Source organism: Daktulosphaira vitifoliae, unplaced genomic scaffold (assembly GCF_025091365.1).
Source record: "Daktulosphaira vitifoliae isolate Bord-2020 unplaced genomic scaffold, ASM2509136v1 Scaffold_1, whole genome shotgun sequence".
NCBI lineage: Eukaryota > Metazoa > Arthropoda > Insecta > Hemiptera > Phylloxeridae > Daktulosphaira > Daktulosphaira vitifoliae.
Window position 1 is genome coordinate 88,646,694 of NW_026099572.1, and position 19,225 is coordinate 88,665,918.

Genomic DNA, 19,225 nt, shown 5'->3' on the forward strand with positions numbered 1-19,225 from the left:
TTCTTTAGCTGACTGTGATTCAGATATCGATAATAATATTCATTCGTTACCTGTAGCTGTAAGTAAAACAACATTTTATTTGGTAGTTTTGTTGTTATAAAATCATTTTTAGGAATAGAAATTAATATAATAACTATTTAATTTTTTGTAACTATAGTCTGAACTAACAACTAATGCTTAAGTACTAGTAGCTTATTAATAACTTATTTATGTTATTAATTTGAATACATATTTAACTTTGAAAACTTTTTTAAGATATCCTATTTTTTTTAGGAATACATATTATTTGTAAAAATTGTTTAGGTCAGAAATGATGGTTATCAAAAATTCTTTGAAACGAAACATTGATTTAGAAATGGCGCAATACCATTTGAAGTCAGTGAATGGTGAATATGTGTTTCTTAATTATTGCATATTATTCAAATTAGCAATAACGTTTCTCTTTGATACTGCCACATGTGTAAGGTTAATATGATGGGCTAAAATATGAAACATTACTAAAAATTTAAAATGGTGTCTCAATACTGAGTGCCTAATTTTGATGAAATGAATAATCAACAATTCATAACTAATAATAAAGTCAGATCATGAATTTATAGATGAATCTATATCTGAATATCAACAACCCAGTGAGTAATATATTAAAATTGGTACATTTATTTTTGTAAATGTAAAATTGTAGACCGAGGAGTAAATAAATATTTGTATCATGCTGATTTTTAAAAGAATATAATTAATAAACAATTTGTGATAGTTACGTATTGATTCAATCAAATTAAATTATAAAGCTAGTCTTCTGAAAAATGAGACTGAATATTAGTTTAAATAAAATCAATTAATAAATTGGTAGTGATTTAAATTTTTTATACGTGGTATAAATATTATTGCTTCTAAACTATTTTTTTTTTCAATTAAAAATGTTCAGTTATGATCTGTAAAAAGTTAAATCTAGTTATATTAAAATTGTACTTTTAAATCATTAGTTTTATGTAAAAGTAATATGGTAACCTAAGTAATCCCATTTTAGTCATATTTAAATAATTAAAAAAATATTTATCAAAAAATTTCTTTTAGCAAACAATGATAATTTCATTATTATACCTCATGATATAAGGAATAAAATTATGGGGTATCAAAATAACCCCACATGCAGGCTATCATTGATAGGTACATTTATCATAATACATTAACATGTTAAAATTAAAAAAAAAATTTTTTTTTTTATATTTAAGAAATTCATATTTTTGAAGTAAATAGATAAATATTTATTTACTTAAACATTATTTAAAAATGAAATTATCTAAGAATACATATAAGAATTATAAAAGTAACCCTAATTTACGATAGTGAAATTGTGAGTTAAAATTATTTAAAAAGGTTATTAATAATGACTTAACATTTAATTTGAAACTTGCGATCTATTGAGTTTAACTCTAAAGTTGGGCTTTCATATCTCTATTCGTGGGTTCTGATTGAAAGGTCTCAGAAGTGATTCCGGTTTTGGGTTCTTGGAATTCTTTACTTGGTAGACATTAACAGAAGTTTTTGTCTATCTCGACCAGTCTAAGGTTGCTTGTGAACACTAGTGAACCGGGAAATCTGGAGGTCCATACTGACAGCTTTGCATGTCATATTCTTGGTGTCGGACTCGATTGGACTTGGTTTCCAACCTAGTACACATTGGTTTTGCAATTTCCGATGTGTGCGTGGCCCTTAACGGGCAGAGCGTTGCACTCTGGTAGTTCTTCTTGGTCACTTCGTGATAATGAGATTCCAAGTGGTGCTCTGTCATGTACTTCAACTTACGGCTAAAAGGGAATATTAGTGGTAGGTCTCCGCTTTACTGGGTATGGAAGAACTATGGAGTAACGTGGTTTATAATCTCGTCGCACAGTCTTTTCTAATTGTAATAAGTAAGTTGCCTACAGTACGATTTCCAGATATGTATTGTGGATCCAAGGCTCTTAGCACCTTTAACTTTGGTGGCCGGGGGCCAATCTGACCCCCCAAATGACACGAAGTAACTATGACTCTTTTTTTTTTTTTACCAAATTTGACCATAAATAACACTCCTGAATAATTTAAGTTTAAGACATCGAATATGTATGTATAAAGCTTTATTAAATATACCACTGAAAGGATGGAAGCACTACAAAATTTATGAATTGAAAATACATTTAAGAATTTATATTTTTAAACATGAACTAATTTTGGCACGCTCATTTTGATTTAATAATCCGATGATCTTAGATTAATTATGTAGTTAATAAACTAAGTGGATTTCTATATGCCTGTTCATAAAAGTACTTATAGTGTATTTACTTTATTAAAGATAATAGGATTTCTCTAATCATATTGAAGTATTTATAAGTAAATTAAACTAAAATATTAACTTATAGTATTTTTAAGTGTATAAATTGATTTGTCAAGTTCTTAATGAGGGTTTTAATTATATTACTTGAATTTCAATAAAGAAAATTTTATATTATATAAAATAATATACAACCCAAAATACTATTCCTATAAATATATTTTCTTTAGTTTCATACTATATTTAATAATACTATAAAAAATAAAGATAGAGTGTGTTCATTTGAGTACAAAGAAATATTTATTACATTTAACTATAGCATAATGGTATATCTATATCATACACAATAATTAAATAATGATAATTAATGTGATATTATAATTTAGAAGTTATAAGTTACAACATTCACAAGTTATTAATGAAATTAATATTTAACAATCTTTAAATATTTATTTTTTAATAATTTATGCTCCAAAATGTTAGCTAAAAAATATCTACTTTACAAGTGGAATTAATATAAATATGTGGTGTAAAGTATCTTGCTTAGGCACAATAATTTTCATATCATATCATAAAACTTACAAGAAAATGTTCTATACATAACAAAAAAATAATTAAAAATGATAATCACAATAACTAATTACAAAATATTTATAACATAAAGAAATAAAATGTTAATATTTGCAATATTAATTGTAAAATATATATTTTTTAAATAATATTACACTTAACTAAGAGATTAAATCTTAGGAGAGAGAGAAAATTATTTTTGAACTGCATAAAAATTATTTGTAAAATGAAATTTGCACATAAATAATTTTAATAAATATCAAGTATTGAAAAAATATTTGTATTATTTATTGGCTGCCTCTCGTTCTTCTCGTAAACGCTTTTCTTCATTAGCTATCCTAGTTTCTTCTTCCAATATTTCATCAAAGTTTTGCATAGAATTAGATCTTGAAGACACTTTTGTCTAAATAATTAATGATAAAAGATGACAAAATAAGTTTTATAATTATTAACTATAAAAAATATATCTACCTTGACATTTTCTAATGCAGAACCAACTTTTTCTTCAAATGAACGGAATGACTCTGAATTTTTTATCTGACCTAATTTGGATGTCAGACCACTACCAATACCTCCAAATATTGTAGTCGCTTTTTCTGCAGTAGTTTTAACAACTGATTCAGTTTTTTGGTAACTAAAATTTAAAAGAGAAAAAAAAAAGTCACACTTTTACTAAAATAAATATAATTTTTTTTAATTAAAAATAATATGGTTTATCAAACAATTTTTAAAATAAAATTATTATATTAATTTATATCATTGTATACAATACCATAAAATACAAACATAACTGAATATGTATTAAATAAAAATTGAATATTTTTATCTTCTATTATAAAACATAGCTAATCTAAACTTGTTGAAATTTCAATTATCAAAAAATTAACAAATTAAAAAAATTAAGAATTTCAATGGAAATTTTGATGAAAAAAAAACAAACAAATATGATGGTTTTTAAAAAAATTGAATTTTTTTGTGAAATATTTATGAGAATGTTTTTTTTTAATTTGGATAAATTTAAATAATATTAACAATGAAAATACATATAATAAGTAGATATGATTATTATTAATATTATTCATCAACATAGAGCAATATATAATTTATTTATTTTTAACTAATCAATTAAACAGAATTTTATTAAAAAATCCTTTTGAAATGAGAGTTAAATAATTTTCAAATAAATCATCAAAATTTTTCTATTTTTTGATTTAAACTTTCACCGGTTAATGATGAGTTAACTAAAGTGTATAAAAAGCTTTTCTAAATAATAGTCCATGTTACACTAAGCAGCAAATTAATCAATAATAATGCACATAGATAAAGCTTAAACTTACATAGGTGTTTCAACAACTGCAGATCCAAACTGTTTAAATTTGCCTTCTACATTTTGATAACTAAGTATATAAAAAAGTAGCTAATTAGAAGAAAAAGCATAGTGCTAATAAAATAAGCAATTTTGTGAAATTTTAATTCAATAAGAATTACTATTAATTTTTAAAAGAACATGCTGGACTACACATGTAAATTTTATATACCAGTGTTTTAGAACCATATTCCTGGTGGGGGTACGCATGTCACTTGAATCTGGTAAAGAAAAGTTGAATCTAGTAAAGAAAATATAAAAATTTTCAAATTATTTTCTTTAATATATAAAACTTGTAGTAAAATTAAAAATTCAGAGTGATATAATATTAAATTTTGACACAAGAAGCAATAAAATTGAGTTATTGTAAAAAAAAATATAAATCTACACAACTTATAAATGAATAAAAAAACAAAGTACTAATGAACTTTACAGTTGTTAAATTCTTTGTAACAAATAAAGTATATTAACTATAGAGTAATAGATTCTAAGATTCTAGCATTTTACTAATTTATGTTTGTCTGTAATTAAACATGGTTCAGGGTGATGAACATGCTCTGTCCAAAAATAAAAGTTGGATCCAACATTTTTATGTTGTTTGAAATTAAAAAAAAAAATTAAGTAGACACTCTTATAAGAAATAATGGTTGAACAAAAAAAATTCATAAAAGTTATTATTTTAAATAAAATTAAGTAGCTAGTGTTAAAAGAATCACTCTGTATAAAGAATCACTATGTATGGTGGATATACATCCACCATACATAAATTTTTAAATAAAAAATCAAGTAAAAAATGAGTAAATTTGTATAATTTTTTAATTATTTTATCATTACGAAATAATATTTAGGAGTTGTATTAATGTTAATTTTCAACTTTATATTGTAATTCAATAAAAACACTGATATATAAAATTTCACTAAAAGCGATAAATGTTTTGTCTTTTCAAAGAAGACTTACATTGGTGCGTCAACAACAGCCTTCCCAAATTGACTAAATTTTTCTTCTACATTTTGATAGCTACATAGAAATAATAATTGTATAAAAATAATAAATTCTAACGAAAAAAAAATTAAATCAAAACAAGCAAAAAAAACTATTATTGATATTTATGGAATACTCACACATTAGATTCTTTAACATTTTTTAAACTTTGTGAAACATCATCAGTAAGTTCTTGCCATACAGTATAACCAAGTTTCCTACGAAGTTCTTGAGAAGCTTTCACTTTAGAACCAAGCACTTCACGTAATGTTTTAATTTCTTCTTCAACTTTATTTAATTCTTGTTGCCATTCTTCTTTTTGTTTTTCTTGTTCCTCGAGACTCAAGCCTTGAAGTTCGTTAATGCCAGAATCAGGTGACATAATTACTGGTGGTTCTTCGCCTGAAAAATATCAAACATGCAACAATTCGCCATGAAAAAATAAAATATGTTCAAAAATTGCAAAGCATCGATTTGTTAGAAAAAATATATAAACGGCCTTGATGATGTACACGACTACACACTAACTCATCATAAACGAAATATTCTTTTATTATAACATCATGCAAACTATTAGAACTCATAAAAACGCTTTGCAAACAAAATTGCTTTACAATTACTTAAAAAACAATAGTAAATAAACCGAATTTGTTAAAGCAGGTAAGACAAGAAAGTACACTGGCGAAGAAGAATATTTTGTCTGTAACTAATCTAATACACAATAATAGTGTATCAATTTATTTTTATAATTGTAACTAAATTCATTGCGTTACAATATTAGTGTTTTTTTAAAATAATGGACTTATTTTATTTTAAGCCTAAGTCATAAAAATAAAATATTTAGTAAAAAAATAATAATTATTTTGACAATTTTTATTTTTTAATAATAAAAAACCTCAAATCCGCGACCTCTTATTAGAACTTAATCGTATTTAATACAATTAGTAAGACTATACCTAATACAATTTTTAACTCTATTGGTCATGTCTAAGATAAACTACAAATCTTAAATAAACAAATTATAGTATAGATATTTTTATTAATGTGATTTTAAAAATTGACTTAAGTTTTAAATACATTTAGCTTGTTTATAAATTTTCATAATTAATAACACTAAACAGTAGTACAATAATAACAAAAGTAAAATATGGCGTAATGCAAATTAAATAACAAAAGTTAAGTACTATGTTTATGTATTTACGATCATGATAGCATTGAAAATAAAAAATCAATATATCATTTATCATTTATTTATGCCTAATATTTAAAAAATATAGCCTAGATATAAATGTTACAAAACGCTAATGCTGTTCAATCAGTCAAGAAAATGGTCGAAATCATATTTATAATATATTTGGTAATGAATTAAAAAAAGAAATTATTTATATTATACATTTTATTTGAGATTTCTACAATGTAGTACATTTTTAAATCATCAAAAATATGAAAATTTATTTTCATATAAAAAACAGTTTATTAAAATTTACGCTTTTGAAAATAATTAATAAACCATTTCTTATAACTATTTTTGATTTTAATAAATATTTGCGTTTAGAGTTTAATGTCTCAATTATCTATAAATGTCAATGACTAATCGTAATTTTCTAATGAGCAGAGTATGAGATAAATGAGTATAGAATATACTATGCACAGTTGAATTGAAGAATTAAAAATACATAAAATAATATTATAAATGAACGTTATATTCACTCTAATAATTAAAGCACTAATACGAGTTATATAAATTAAGATGATGCACGTGATGCACAGAATTTCTTGTGTTTTAAGAAGTTAAATCATGTACCAAAAAGAAAATAATATTTTCAAAAAATTTTGCACAGCGAAAATTGTTCTTTAAACAAATAACGGTTCAGCAATTATTCAAACTAAAACGTGTTAAACAGAGCGTAACAAGCCGCCGACCTTTTTTCTTCATCATTCTTGCTAGTTTTTGATAACTCTTATGTTCTTTAATTTTATCAAGGAATTTAGTGCGACTCGATGTAAAAGGTAATTCTGGTGAATGGTTAATTTTCAGCGGGGAAGGCGCAAAAGAAGCAATGGAGTCCTCATCGTCTGGATCAGATACAGTATCCTCATCAACAATAACGAATGTACTGCCAAGAGCTGCATCATCTGCATCAAAACTGGGTGTCTCGGTGCCAATAAATGCAGTTTCTTCATCATCGTACTCTAGGGATGGCATGTCCACGTCATGCACTACAACGTCACGCGCCATAATATCCGTGAGAAAACAAAAATAGACAACGTGTGAATTTTTCAAGAAAAATAATGATGTACTCAAAATTTTTTACGTCATCTTGAAAAACAGCGTCTTAAGCGAACACGAGACGCAAACGTGTACCGGACACAGAAAAACAGCACACCACTACTTCATCGGTGACTGACAAAACCGGTCGCTGTCCCAGCTATACACATATTTGTGGATACTTTACAATCCCCGCCAACACACTAGATTTAGTAGTATTATTGCCAACAGAAACACACGATAATACCGTACACAACTTAATAATGACACTAATACTACGTTTCCATTGAGATCAGAATAATAATATATCCTATTCTATAGTATAATAAGATAGTTTAATCTACAATTACTGTAAATTAGAATATAAGTATTTTATAATTAAATTTATCTATAACTAATCCGTGGTGAAATTATGGTCCACCTTAAAATATTTAAATCTAATAAAATCTAATTAAAAAAAATCTTGCAATAAATGATAAATTTTCAAAAAATTGTTTTTACGATTTAAACAAATGTATTTTTTCTGGAAGAATTCTAGATCCACATCTGTATAAACCATCAAAGACATACAATAATTCTTTAAATTTTCGAAAAAGAGTAAAGTCACATCTTAATTGTTAGCTTATAGTCCTTATTATTAGAACATAGAAAATAATATTTATAATTTTAATGTATGGCCCACATTTATCATTATTGTAAGACAATAATTTTGGTTAAATTTAATTATGATTTCTTAACTCTTACCTATGTCTATTCGTTAAGTTTAAAAAACGGTTTATACAGGTGCGGATCCTGTAGTGAATCAAAAAAAGAAAAATAATATTATTATTTGTTTGTAATTTAAAAGGGGGATATTACTTGTATTAATTTAGGGAGTACTTTGAAAGTTACTTAAAAGAAATGAATTAAATAGAATATGACGGGATTTGGGTGCTTATTTGATCCACTACTTTATTGTATTAATAATATTATTACTCGTGGTATAAGTACGAGGGTCTGTAAGAAAGATAGAAAATTAAGTGATCTTTATTTTATTAATATGGGATTTATTATAATTAATTGTCAATTTTTAATATCAATAATGCCCTGAGTTTTGACAGTTATCGATGATAGGTGGGATTGAGTCACCTCGTGTGTCTACCCAGAGTGGTATGATGGGTTATACATATGAACCTCCAACCTAACTCCTGAAATAGACACGTATCAACGATATAACTCTGCCAAGTAACTCTGTACAAACATGATCGATTTATTAAATTTACTTGGTATATTTATTATTATTGATGATAACTTGATTTTCCTGTATGCCTACTTAATCTATGTACTCATAAAATTTAATTCTAAACCTTATATATTTTTGGTGAATTTATTAGATTCCAACCTTGATATTTTCTGTGACACTCTTAAAGAAATAGATGTTGTATTTTTTTTACAAATATAATTGTGAAGACGGCGGATCACTTCTTGCATATATTTCGTTATGAGGAATAATCGAGCGTAGTGAGTGCCTCTATGAATATCTGACTGCATCTGTTTTTTAATGTTCTTTATTTTTGGCTTTTTATATTAAATTTGATGGTGGTTCAAAGGCAAGAAGTGATCACCGACGCCACTATTATTTCTTTATTAATCGTAATTTATTACATTTTTATCAATAATGATCTACATATTATAAAATACTATCATATCTTATACAACAATTTAGATAAGGTTTATTACCCTTCATCTTGTGTGCTACCATTACATATTGTTTATTATTTCCTGTTTGTTTTATATAATTAATATATGCTTTTTTCTATGAAATTTCATTAGTATATTTAAACATTTAAAAGGTACATATATATATTATTTCATTTTGTGTGATTGATTGATTGAAGTCTTAATTAATACGTTATGACATTAATGATGTATTGTTTATATTACAAATAATTTATTATTACATAAATGATGTACTGTGTATATCATTACAATCCAGAATTTTTCCAAAAAAGATACATTCGTTTAAGTCGTAATAAACATTTTTTTGAAAATTCAACATTCATCACATTCTAATACATTCTACAGTTCTATACAATTTTCGCTAATGCAGTATTTCTTAAATAAATTTAAAAAACAATTAAATTACCTCCCTTTTCTTTTAATCCCTTAAGAAAACGGAAAGGAGTTTAGTAAATTTAACCAAAATTATTTTTTTACAATAACAAAAAAAGTATATTAATTTATTTAAAGACTTATTCATCTTCCTTGGAATTCTTTTATCGCATAATACACCAGACACTTCTCTCCACTTTAACCACACACACTTAATTATGTGTCTTACATCTTCATCAATACCACCGCTCTTTTACACAACTGATCATAAATACTTTTCACCTCTCCTATCGTCACTGATCTCCTCATTTTACCTATCTCATGTTCTCCCTTGTCAAACTCATACTCTATATACTCTTTCTTACTTCTACTTATTCTGAAACCCTTTTCTTCAAAAGCTGATCTCTATACTTCTAGCCTTTGATTAATTTCTTCCCTATTTTCTCCTATTAACACTATATCGTCAGCAAACAACATGCACCTTTCCTTGTATTTTTCTAGTAATTTTATATGAATTTATTTAAAGTATTCAATTTATGAACAATGGCTACATTCATACGGTCGGAAATTTTACATATAAGTTATAGACTTTTTTTAAACATTTTTGTGGCGAACAATAAGTTTGAAGATTTATGTTCAATATACCCTACTTCAAAAAAAAAAACAAAATTAGCTCTTCCATGATTAAGGAGAGGAATCTTTTTATTTATACCTGGGAGTCTATTTTTGAATGTATATTAGTGTGAAATCAAAAAATCGTAGTGTAATAGTGAAATATGTTTAAAAATATATTTAAATAACTTAAGTTTTAGATGAAATTTTTAGAGTGTGTTTTACTACATCGTGATATTAGCACACTAATTACAGTTATCAATGAATTTTTAAAAAATCGAGTTAAACAATTTTTTTTTTTAAGTTTATAATAGATTATAATGTTACATTAAAATTCAAATCAATGTTATTCAAAATATAAATTTAAATATTTTTTAATAAAACGTTTTTAAAAAGATTCTAAAAGATTAATTGTTAGTTAAAACTCAGCATAATATTAATTAATATAATTAGTTGGTAAGTATTTTTTAAAATATTATTCTTTGACATTCTATAGTACCATAAAAATTTAACTAAAACTAGAAGAATTTTTTTGGGGGTAGGTGCGCTAATTTTTATGAATTCTTACTTTATCAAAATTTATAAATTTTTTCTTGGTCAGCAAGCCTATATAAAATTATTTTTTGAAGAAGGGAAGATAAAAACCAATGATAGAGATCAGCAAAAAGTTTCAAGTAGGGTCAAATAATTTAAAATATATATATATATATATATATATTTTAGGCCTAGAAACTAAATAAGTATATATTATATGAAATTTAAAATTAATTATACATAAGACGATAGTCTACAATTGACTATTCTATAAATACCTTCAGTTTTTAAAATGCAGCAAAATAAATAAAAGAATAAAATAAAGAAAAAAAAGTTGCTAAATTAAATTGTATTAAATCTATACAACTTTTAAAACTTACAGAGAACAATTAAAATTTATAATACTTCTTTGAATCTATAGATCATTATCATGTATTGTATTATGATGTAAATAATACATGATATTTATATATGAGGCACTTAGAAGAACGCAAGAGATATAAGTGATATATTTTAATATTAAGATTAGACTTCAACATTTTTTGATTCATATAATAATACAATGTATATAAAATAACATTTCTGATGATTTTTTTTGTGTTATTTTACTAAACTTCTATCAGCACAAAAATTTTTACTCAGTTTTTGTATAAACCTAATAAGAGCAGTATAATGTCACTTATAACTGTACCATTCTTAATTTGATTCTTTAAATTTAATTCAAAATTTCACATTAGTCTTCAATAAATAATTATATAATTTTTAAACAAATTAAAACCTTGACAATTTTTTGGAGAATCAAAAATAAAATTGTAGTTATTAAATTTAAAATATCTATTTACATAAAACATTACTCTTGATACTATACTTTCATAAAATATTATATATATTTTGCACTTATTTTACACTTAAGAAATTGTTTTTTAATGAAACAATTTATATTTGATTACTAATGCTTATGTCCTTCTTAAATATTAATAAAATCCTTTAAAAAAAAACCATTTCATAGAAACAATAGTTATAGAATTATTATTTGCTGTCTACTATGATTGGCATAAGTACATAACTATCAGAGTAATTATTTCGGCAATAATATAAAATTTTAAACTTTTTTATTTTCCACTTATGTATAAACTTTCATAGACTATGTATTTAACTTGAACATTACATATATACAGAAGCTCAATACTATTTACATTCAGAGTTATATTATTTGGGTAAACAGTAGTTCAAACAATAGTCTTAATAAAATTTAAAAAGGGATTCCCCTTTTAGATTTGTTCTTTAGGATATATCAAAAGTATATACTAATGAAATACGAAATTTAAATGTAATATTTTTTATACAATACAGAAATACTTATTAAAAACTTGTTTTTCGTTGAATTTTTATGAGTAAAAAAATATAATTACTAAACATTTATATAAAAAAAAAGTACTTCTATATTAAAATCAATCTAAAATATTCCAATAATAATATAATTTTGAACTATTATAAATAGTTAGAAAATTTGCTAAATAATATATGAAGTTCATAATACATAATTTATATCATAATTCATGATATAAATTTAAAACATTTATGACACATCAAACGTATGCTTCAGATCATTAAACATTTAAGTTGAGTAAAATAAAATCAATACATACCAACTGAAAGAGTACTCATTTCGAAAATGATTAATAAATTGTATAAACAGCACACTTAATTTAGCAATATTCTACAAAATCACCAAATCTTGAAAATAGGGATGAAATAATGCAGCCTTAAAGGTTCAAGTCCATAATCGCCTTATCAAATTATCAATGACGTCAAAATAGTGCGTAGACGTCCATTCGTTCGGTAAAAATTATTAGTAATAATCCTTACAGTGTAGCCAATAAGCTCGTGACCAACATAATAATTTAGGCGCATAAAATTAAATACAAAATACAAAATGTTTACATAAAAAATAACGATTTAACAAGATATTGAAAATATCAAGTGAATAAAACTTGAATGAAAATTAATCCATGCAAAATTATCATTGATGCACAGTGTATTTTAAAACATTAAATGAGAAAGTGTTTACACTAAAAATCGGAATCCTAATGTAATCATTTTCATTGAAGACAATATAATATTTTTGTTATTAAAAAAAAAGACATAAATATTTTATGTATGTATATTACATTTAAAAGTCTCAAAAGTGCATAGGTTGAATTGACTTTCTATCAACCTTGATTCAGACTAGGAAAATTTATAACTAAAATTGTTTTAAAGTTTCATAATCTTTCTTTTACTCGTTCATATGTTTGCTAATATCTAACAGATCTTATTCATAAATCCAAGGAATTAATAGCGAATTTAATAAGAATTAAGATTGTCTTTACCTACACCTTAGACTAATGACGTACACAAAATTTTTCAATGGGGCCTAATATAAAAAAAAATTGTAGTGACTTTTCTTTTAAGTGATTATTATTATCTAAAATGTTAATAAACATAATAACAACAAACTTGATATTTCCTAAGGTTTATGAAAATAAATCAAACATTAATTTGATAATTTTTATGAAAAAACATTATTTAATAAAAAAAATGGCGGGGTATCATCCATAATAAAATTATACTGTACATATATTTGTTATACGTATTTATTTAGGGTATAGTTTTTAACGGTTACTAACTTTTTAACTTCGATGCGAAGCTGAGAAGGTATTGATTTTACTATGATGTATTTTTTTCTTAGCTCTCGTCGAACCGATATCTTTCAACGATACGTCAAAAGATCATAAATCGTATCTAGTCGAAGACATTACCCTTAAAAATTGAAAAAAATTCCCTTGTTTCCCGTAAATGGGGAAAATCTCCAACAAAATTACAAATTTAAAAATTGCTAATTTTCGACATTTTTTTTACTTAAAACTGCCATAACTTTTTCAAAAATGAACAAACCAATATAATTTTTTTTTATAGATGCTTGATGTCTTTACCTATCATTTGTTATATTTTTTTTTATAAATCTGACCTTTTATAATGTGGCCTGCCCACAGGGAGGATTCAAAATGATAATTTTTTTATAAAAAATTAACTTTTTCAACTAAACTTTTGAAAGTGTTCCGGAAATATTGACACTTCTATATATATCTTAAATTAAGGCTAATGTAATATACTTTATCATGGGAAAAAAATGTTGGACTTTATTTTGTCTTTATTTGAGTGGAACAAGGAAAATTTTTTCAATTTTTAAGGGTAATGCCTTCAATTAGATACGATTTGTGATCTTTTGACGTATTGTTGAAAGAAATCGGTCCAGTGATAGCTAAGAAAATGTGACAAGAAACAAATAAAACATATTATAGTAAAATTAATATCTTTTCAACTTCGCATCGAAGTTAAAACTTACTATCTGAGGCATCTTGATACTATATAGTTCCCCACTATCCCGAGTCCATTTTTAGTTTCCATGCGAAGCTGAAAAGGTATTAATTTTACTATTTAAAATTACAAATTTAAAAATTGCTTATTTTCGACATTTTCGACTTTTTCTTAAAACTCTCATAACTTTTTTAAAAATGACCAAATCAATATAACTTTTTTTTGATAGATGCATGATGTTTTGTTTGGTGAAAATGGCTACCGAATGCTATTTTTGTGTGAAAATTTTCGATTTGGTATTTTACATTTTTAACTTTATTGTGCTATAATTTATTGAAAAATGTACGGATCAATACAATTTTTTCATGAGAAGTAATATTTATATTTTTCTTTCATTCGACATACTATATCTTAATCAGGATATAAATAAGGAAATATCAGATCATGTAGCTTTTATAATAATCCATCAATTTTTTTAAATTAAATACTATCTAAAGTTTTGCATTGAAGCGTTTTTTATGATAGTGATTTTAATTACTGTCAGATATCATCATACTTGATTCAACTATGCCACGTCACCACTGTGCCGTGACCACCCTGTGCTGGGTTTTTTTTATTTTTATTGATTATTATTTTTATTTGTTTTTTTAAGGAGTCTACAATATTAATTTGTATTGGACCACAGATTGATAATTCAGAGTCTGTACTAAATACGCTATTGCCTTACACTAAATAATCGTTTCTATTCATAACAAAACAAAAATGTCTACGGTTGTAGCTAATTAAAACTTTGATTGACCATTTAGTTAAACGTCAGATTAACTCCGAGGTGTATTTATGGAGTCCGGATCCTCATGGATATATAATAATAGTACCGTGGCATAGTAGAAAGATTCATCACATTACTTCTCTACTACCTAAAAGATATCTGAATTCCATATAAAAAAATTTTAATTAAGCCACTGCACTAACTTAAAAATTGCATTATCGTTAATAGACATAGAGTAAAAAGTTACCAAGATACATAACTGTATGAACTACTAAGCAGGATCGTACTGGAAAGACGTAAATTATGTCAATTCTGTTAATTCGAAAAAAAGAAAAAATGAGCAAAAAAAAAAAAAAGACATAAATCAATTTTATAAACCGGATTACGTTGTTCATAACTACTCTCTTTGTTTTCTGTCACTAGGTACTATGCCTAGAACTTCCAAATTTGTTTTTTTGTTCTTCGCCTTTGCTAAAATAACATTGTAATTTGAATTTAAAAGGGACTAAAAAAAAACTTAATATTTATTAAACTAATTAATATTAGTACTCGGGGCTAACAAATAGTGTAATCTAGAATTGCCTGAATGAATCGATCTTTTTGAAACATTTAATAATTACCAAAAACGTTTTTGGGCTGATAAACATTTGTATAAAATATGTATTAAATTTAAGTTTAACTTAAATTAAATAATTAAGAATGATAAATGTTAAATAAAAAATTTCCTTGGTATTAAAAACCTTTAATCTTAGAAAGATTCTTATGGAAATGCCACAATAATTATATTTCATATATATATTGGAAACTAAATATAGAAAATGATATAAAGTAGACCCTCGTCCAGGCGCGGTTTTAGAAAAATTTTGGAAGTTCCTTTCACTATTTNTCCAGGCGCGGTTTTAGAAAAATCTTGGAAGTTCCTTTCACTATTTCTGTTAAAGTTGAGCAATTTTTTAATAATAAAACTTTGTTTTAAAAAATAATTCTAACTTTGAGGGGGTATTGTTCCCATCTTTCCCATATATGTCCGCTCAAGCTCTTATCTTAAAATTAAAATTTGTGGCTACATTCCTCCTTAGACGTAGTATTATTGATAGTTATGTTTAATCAATATAATAAAAGAAAAATAGAAATTAGTAATTAGTAATTAATAATTATAGTTTATATCAAAAAATTATATTTAAACGATAATTTAGGCTGTATAACGATTGAGAATATTTCATTGTTTTCTTGCTTTTGAAAATCAGAGATTTTATAATTAAACTGATATAAAATTAGAAAAACCAATAATCATGTTTTTAAGTTGTTTTAAAAAAACTAATTGTAAGAAAATTTGCAAATCTTATTAAATCCAATCGTTTCTTGTTTAATATAGATTATTTTTAAGGAAAATAAAAAGGGTATGACATTTTAATGAAAATAACCTGTTTTGAACATGCCTATGTACAAGTCTATGTAATGTCATAAATAATTTTATGGATCACATGCTATTGTAGTTCATTTTTAGAGTTTTTTTAGGTATCAAACTAAGTTTAAAGGAGGTTTGAATTTTGTATATCTTTAATGCTACCTAAATTTTTTATCTGGATCAAATTGTTGACCTTTTTTAACCCACTATATTGGGTCAGGTCATAAGTATATTTGCAAACCACGATTGTTAAATAAATTTAGTTGAATATAAAACAAGTCATTTCAGTTTTTTTCTGAAAATAAAATAAAACATAGTTTAAGAAATAATACATATATTATCTACTATAACGTTCATTACGATTTTAATATATGAGAAAAATATATTTTTATACAGAGTGTTCAGTAAGTAAGGAAACAGGTCAATTGTTCTAAACAATGAGAACAATAGAAATCTGTTTCATTACTTAATGAACAGTCTATATATTTGCAAAAGAAAATACAACATACTATGATAAGATCAATGTATTTTTCAATTCTCTTATCATCTAATAACATATAGTGTATTTATAAAAAAAAGCATTCTCTTTTTAATGTAATAATATTGTTTTAATAAATCGTATTTATATAAATATTTCTATTTTAATATGAAATTTTTTAAATAATAAAATTGAATTTATACATTAATTATTAGCTTATTAGTAGGGCTCAGGACTTACTAATAAAATATTAACTAGAACTTATAAACTATATAATTTAAACCACATTATATTTATTGTATCCATTATAACATGCACATAATAACGGAGTTAAACTTATAGTAAACATATAATATTAATAATATAATATTTTTAATCAAATTTCTGGCTGGGTTATTGAAGAATATGTATTTGCTTAAAAATTCAGACTTAAGTAATCATCTAAGGCATTAGAGGATAAATGTAATAACGCAGAATTTTAAGTACGATAATGTAAACCCTGCGTTTTGTAAATAAACTACTGACTTTTCTAGTCTAACCTATAGAAAGTTTGAAATTACTTAAGTTTTTTACAAAAAATTTATTAATATCAATAGGATTAATAATTTAATATGCTCTTTAAAATTTCTAAAGCATAAAGAAATGAACTTTTAATAGTTAAATATCAGATCAACTTGTTAGAAATATGACGTTATTTTATATCAGTTTAATTTAGTATTTGTCATGAGAGACGTGTACAAAAAACTATTTTCTTATACTTACGTGAGTTTTGTACAGCATCAAGTGCACAATGGGTTATTTTTTTTTGTATCAGGTATTACTAGAGTGCATTTTTTAAATTTAAATTAATTTTGCTAATTTTTTTAACTTTTTTAACTTTTGCTCATCACTTGTGCGAGAGTTCTTCGTTGCTTTAATGAGGCCTATTAAAACGGACAGAAGGATAACACTGAGAAATGTCGTTATCTTTGTGGTTCAACTCGTACCAATTTATTTTATAAATATGTACATTTTACGGAATAACCTTTTTTTTAAATGATTAGTTAAATATAAGAAATATGGTTGATATGGCATTTAAACTTAGTAAACAATTAGGGACCTTAACTTATTAAACCATCAAATTGTGCCTTTTAAATGACATTGATTAATAATTTCAAATAAATGTAATATTAAAATGATTTGGTATTCTAATTGATCCTTTTCAATTTGAAATCGCTATATGTATGTTATTTATAATCACAGTATATGTATACAGTGGTGTTTTGAGAGGTATACGTCGTATATCCACTAACAATTATTTAAATTAACATATATTTAAGAAAAATAATATTTATATTGAAGGGTAATATATTACGTATACGCTGATTTGTAATTATATACCCCCAAACACCCATGACTATACATTTTATTCAAAAAATTATAAAAACATTAATTTTCTTGATATAAATTGTATAAAAGTGCTAACTTTTTTATAAAAAATGCGACGAATTAAAAATGTAGTATTCAGATAAGAAACTGCAAACTTGTATTTGCAGTTTGTTAATTTAGTTGTTGTGGCATTACTACCCACGTGTTTGTAATGACATATTATGACAATCATGACATTACTATAAATTTAATTAATATTAAATTAGAAAGGAAGAACAAAACTAAATAGCACATTATAATGTAGACATTCTAAAAGTTTTTAAAATCATTTTTTGTGAAGTATTAACTCTATTGCACAAAATTTTACAATAAAAATATCTCTCCGATCCAGTAACACCAAAATTACAATTTTGTAAAATATGTCAGATATTTTATATTTTTTGCATAGTAAACTATTTTTTGAAGAAATGTTTATAAATTTTTAATTAAATTAATTTTCAATAAGTGAGACTAAAAAAATTACATAGAGAAGTTTGAATTTATTCATCTTCATTATTATTATGGAATTTGTCATAATTTAAAATTGACATTAATTTTTACTGAGTTAAAGGGAATCACCGTCATAAAAATCTTATAAAATGTGAAATTTAATAATTTAAAAGCACATATTGTTCTATAATACTTTAGATATAGTTTAACTATCCCGAGTTTCGTTTAAAAATAATATTTAAAATATACAAAACGCGTATAAATCTTATTAGTATATTCTATTTCAATCGATATAAAGTAATACAAGCAGTCCATTCATTAAAATACCATATGGGTTGTATCCTAAAATTCCAAAATAGTTTTTCAATTGATTATTTATATTAATTATTAGTATATTTTTATTATTTAATAATTTCAAAGGCTATGCTATGAAAATTCCATTTTTAAGAAAATCATATTTTTTAATTAAAAAAAAAAAACCTTGTAAATTAAGAACATGATTTCTCTTGATTCATTATTATTGTTTGTTTGCAGTCGCCGGCAGAAGCAGCTTCCCATTGGTCATTTGTTGGCGCGACGGTTACCTTGTTATAGATCCCGTTTGCCGCTCTTCTACCC

At 24.6% G+C, this 19,225-nt stretch overlaps 1 protein-coding gene and 1 long non-coding RNA gene across 9 annotated transcripts; both read right to left on the bottom strand.

Annotated features, from left to right (window-relative positions):
* Positions 1–2,989: 2,989 nt before the first annotated feature.
* On the bottom strand, positions 2,990–12,554 carry LOC126907089 (tumor protein D52). Of its 8 annotated transcripts, XM_050688127.1 has the most exons (7): positions 7,153–7,771; positions 5,370–5,631; positions 5,206–5,265; positions 4,420–4,488; positions 4,219–4,278; positions 3,353–3,515; positions 2,990–3,284 (listed from the first exon to the last, which is right to left on the bottom strand). In XM_050688127.1, exons 1-7 carry the CDS (start codon positions 7,466–7,468, stop codon positions 3,165–3,167), a joined length of 1,050 nt encoding a protein of 349 aa, XP_050544084.1. In that variant the 5' UTR covers positions 7,469–7,771; the 3' UTR covers positions 2,990–3,164. The 8 variants fall into 8 exon arrangements, with proteins under 8 accessions (XP_050544084.1, XP_050544141.1, XP_050544103.1 ...); XM_050688184.1 differs by lacking the exons at positions 4,420–4,488; positions 7,153–7,771 and adding an exon at positions 12,385–12,554; XM_050688146.1 differs by lacking the exon at positions 5,206–5,265 and having other exon boundaries at positions 7,153–7,780.
* Positions 12,555–18,870: 6,316 nt separating this feature from the next.
* On the bottom strand, positions 18,871–19,225 carry LOC126897200 (uncharacterized). Its single transcript, XR_007702048.1, has 2 exons — positions 19,088–19,225; positions 18,871–18,949 (listed from the first exon to the last, which is right to left on the bottom strand). It is a non-coding gene; the product is annotated as an uncharacterized LOC126897200 (long non-coding RNA).

Bases quoted from the DNA above. Each gene is read 5' to 3' on its own strand.
- LOC126907089 (XM_050688127.1), bottom strand. From the start codon at position 7,468: ATGGCGCGTGACGTTGTAGTGCATGACGTGGACATGCCATCCCTAGAG. The intron at 4,489-5,205 runs GTAAGTCTTCTT...TTTCTTTACTAG, and splicing joins GCTGTTGTTGACGCACCAAT to ATTCAACTTTTCTTTACCAG. The intron at 3,285-3,352 runs GTAGATATATTT...TTAATTATTTAG, and splicing joins CTGCATTAGAAAATGTCAAG to ACAAAAGTGTCTTCAAGATC.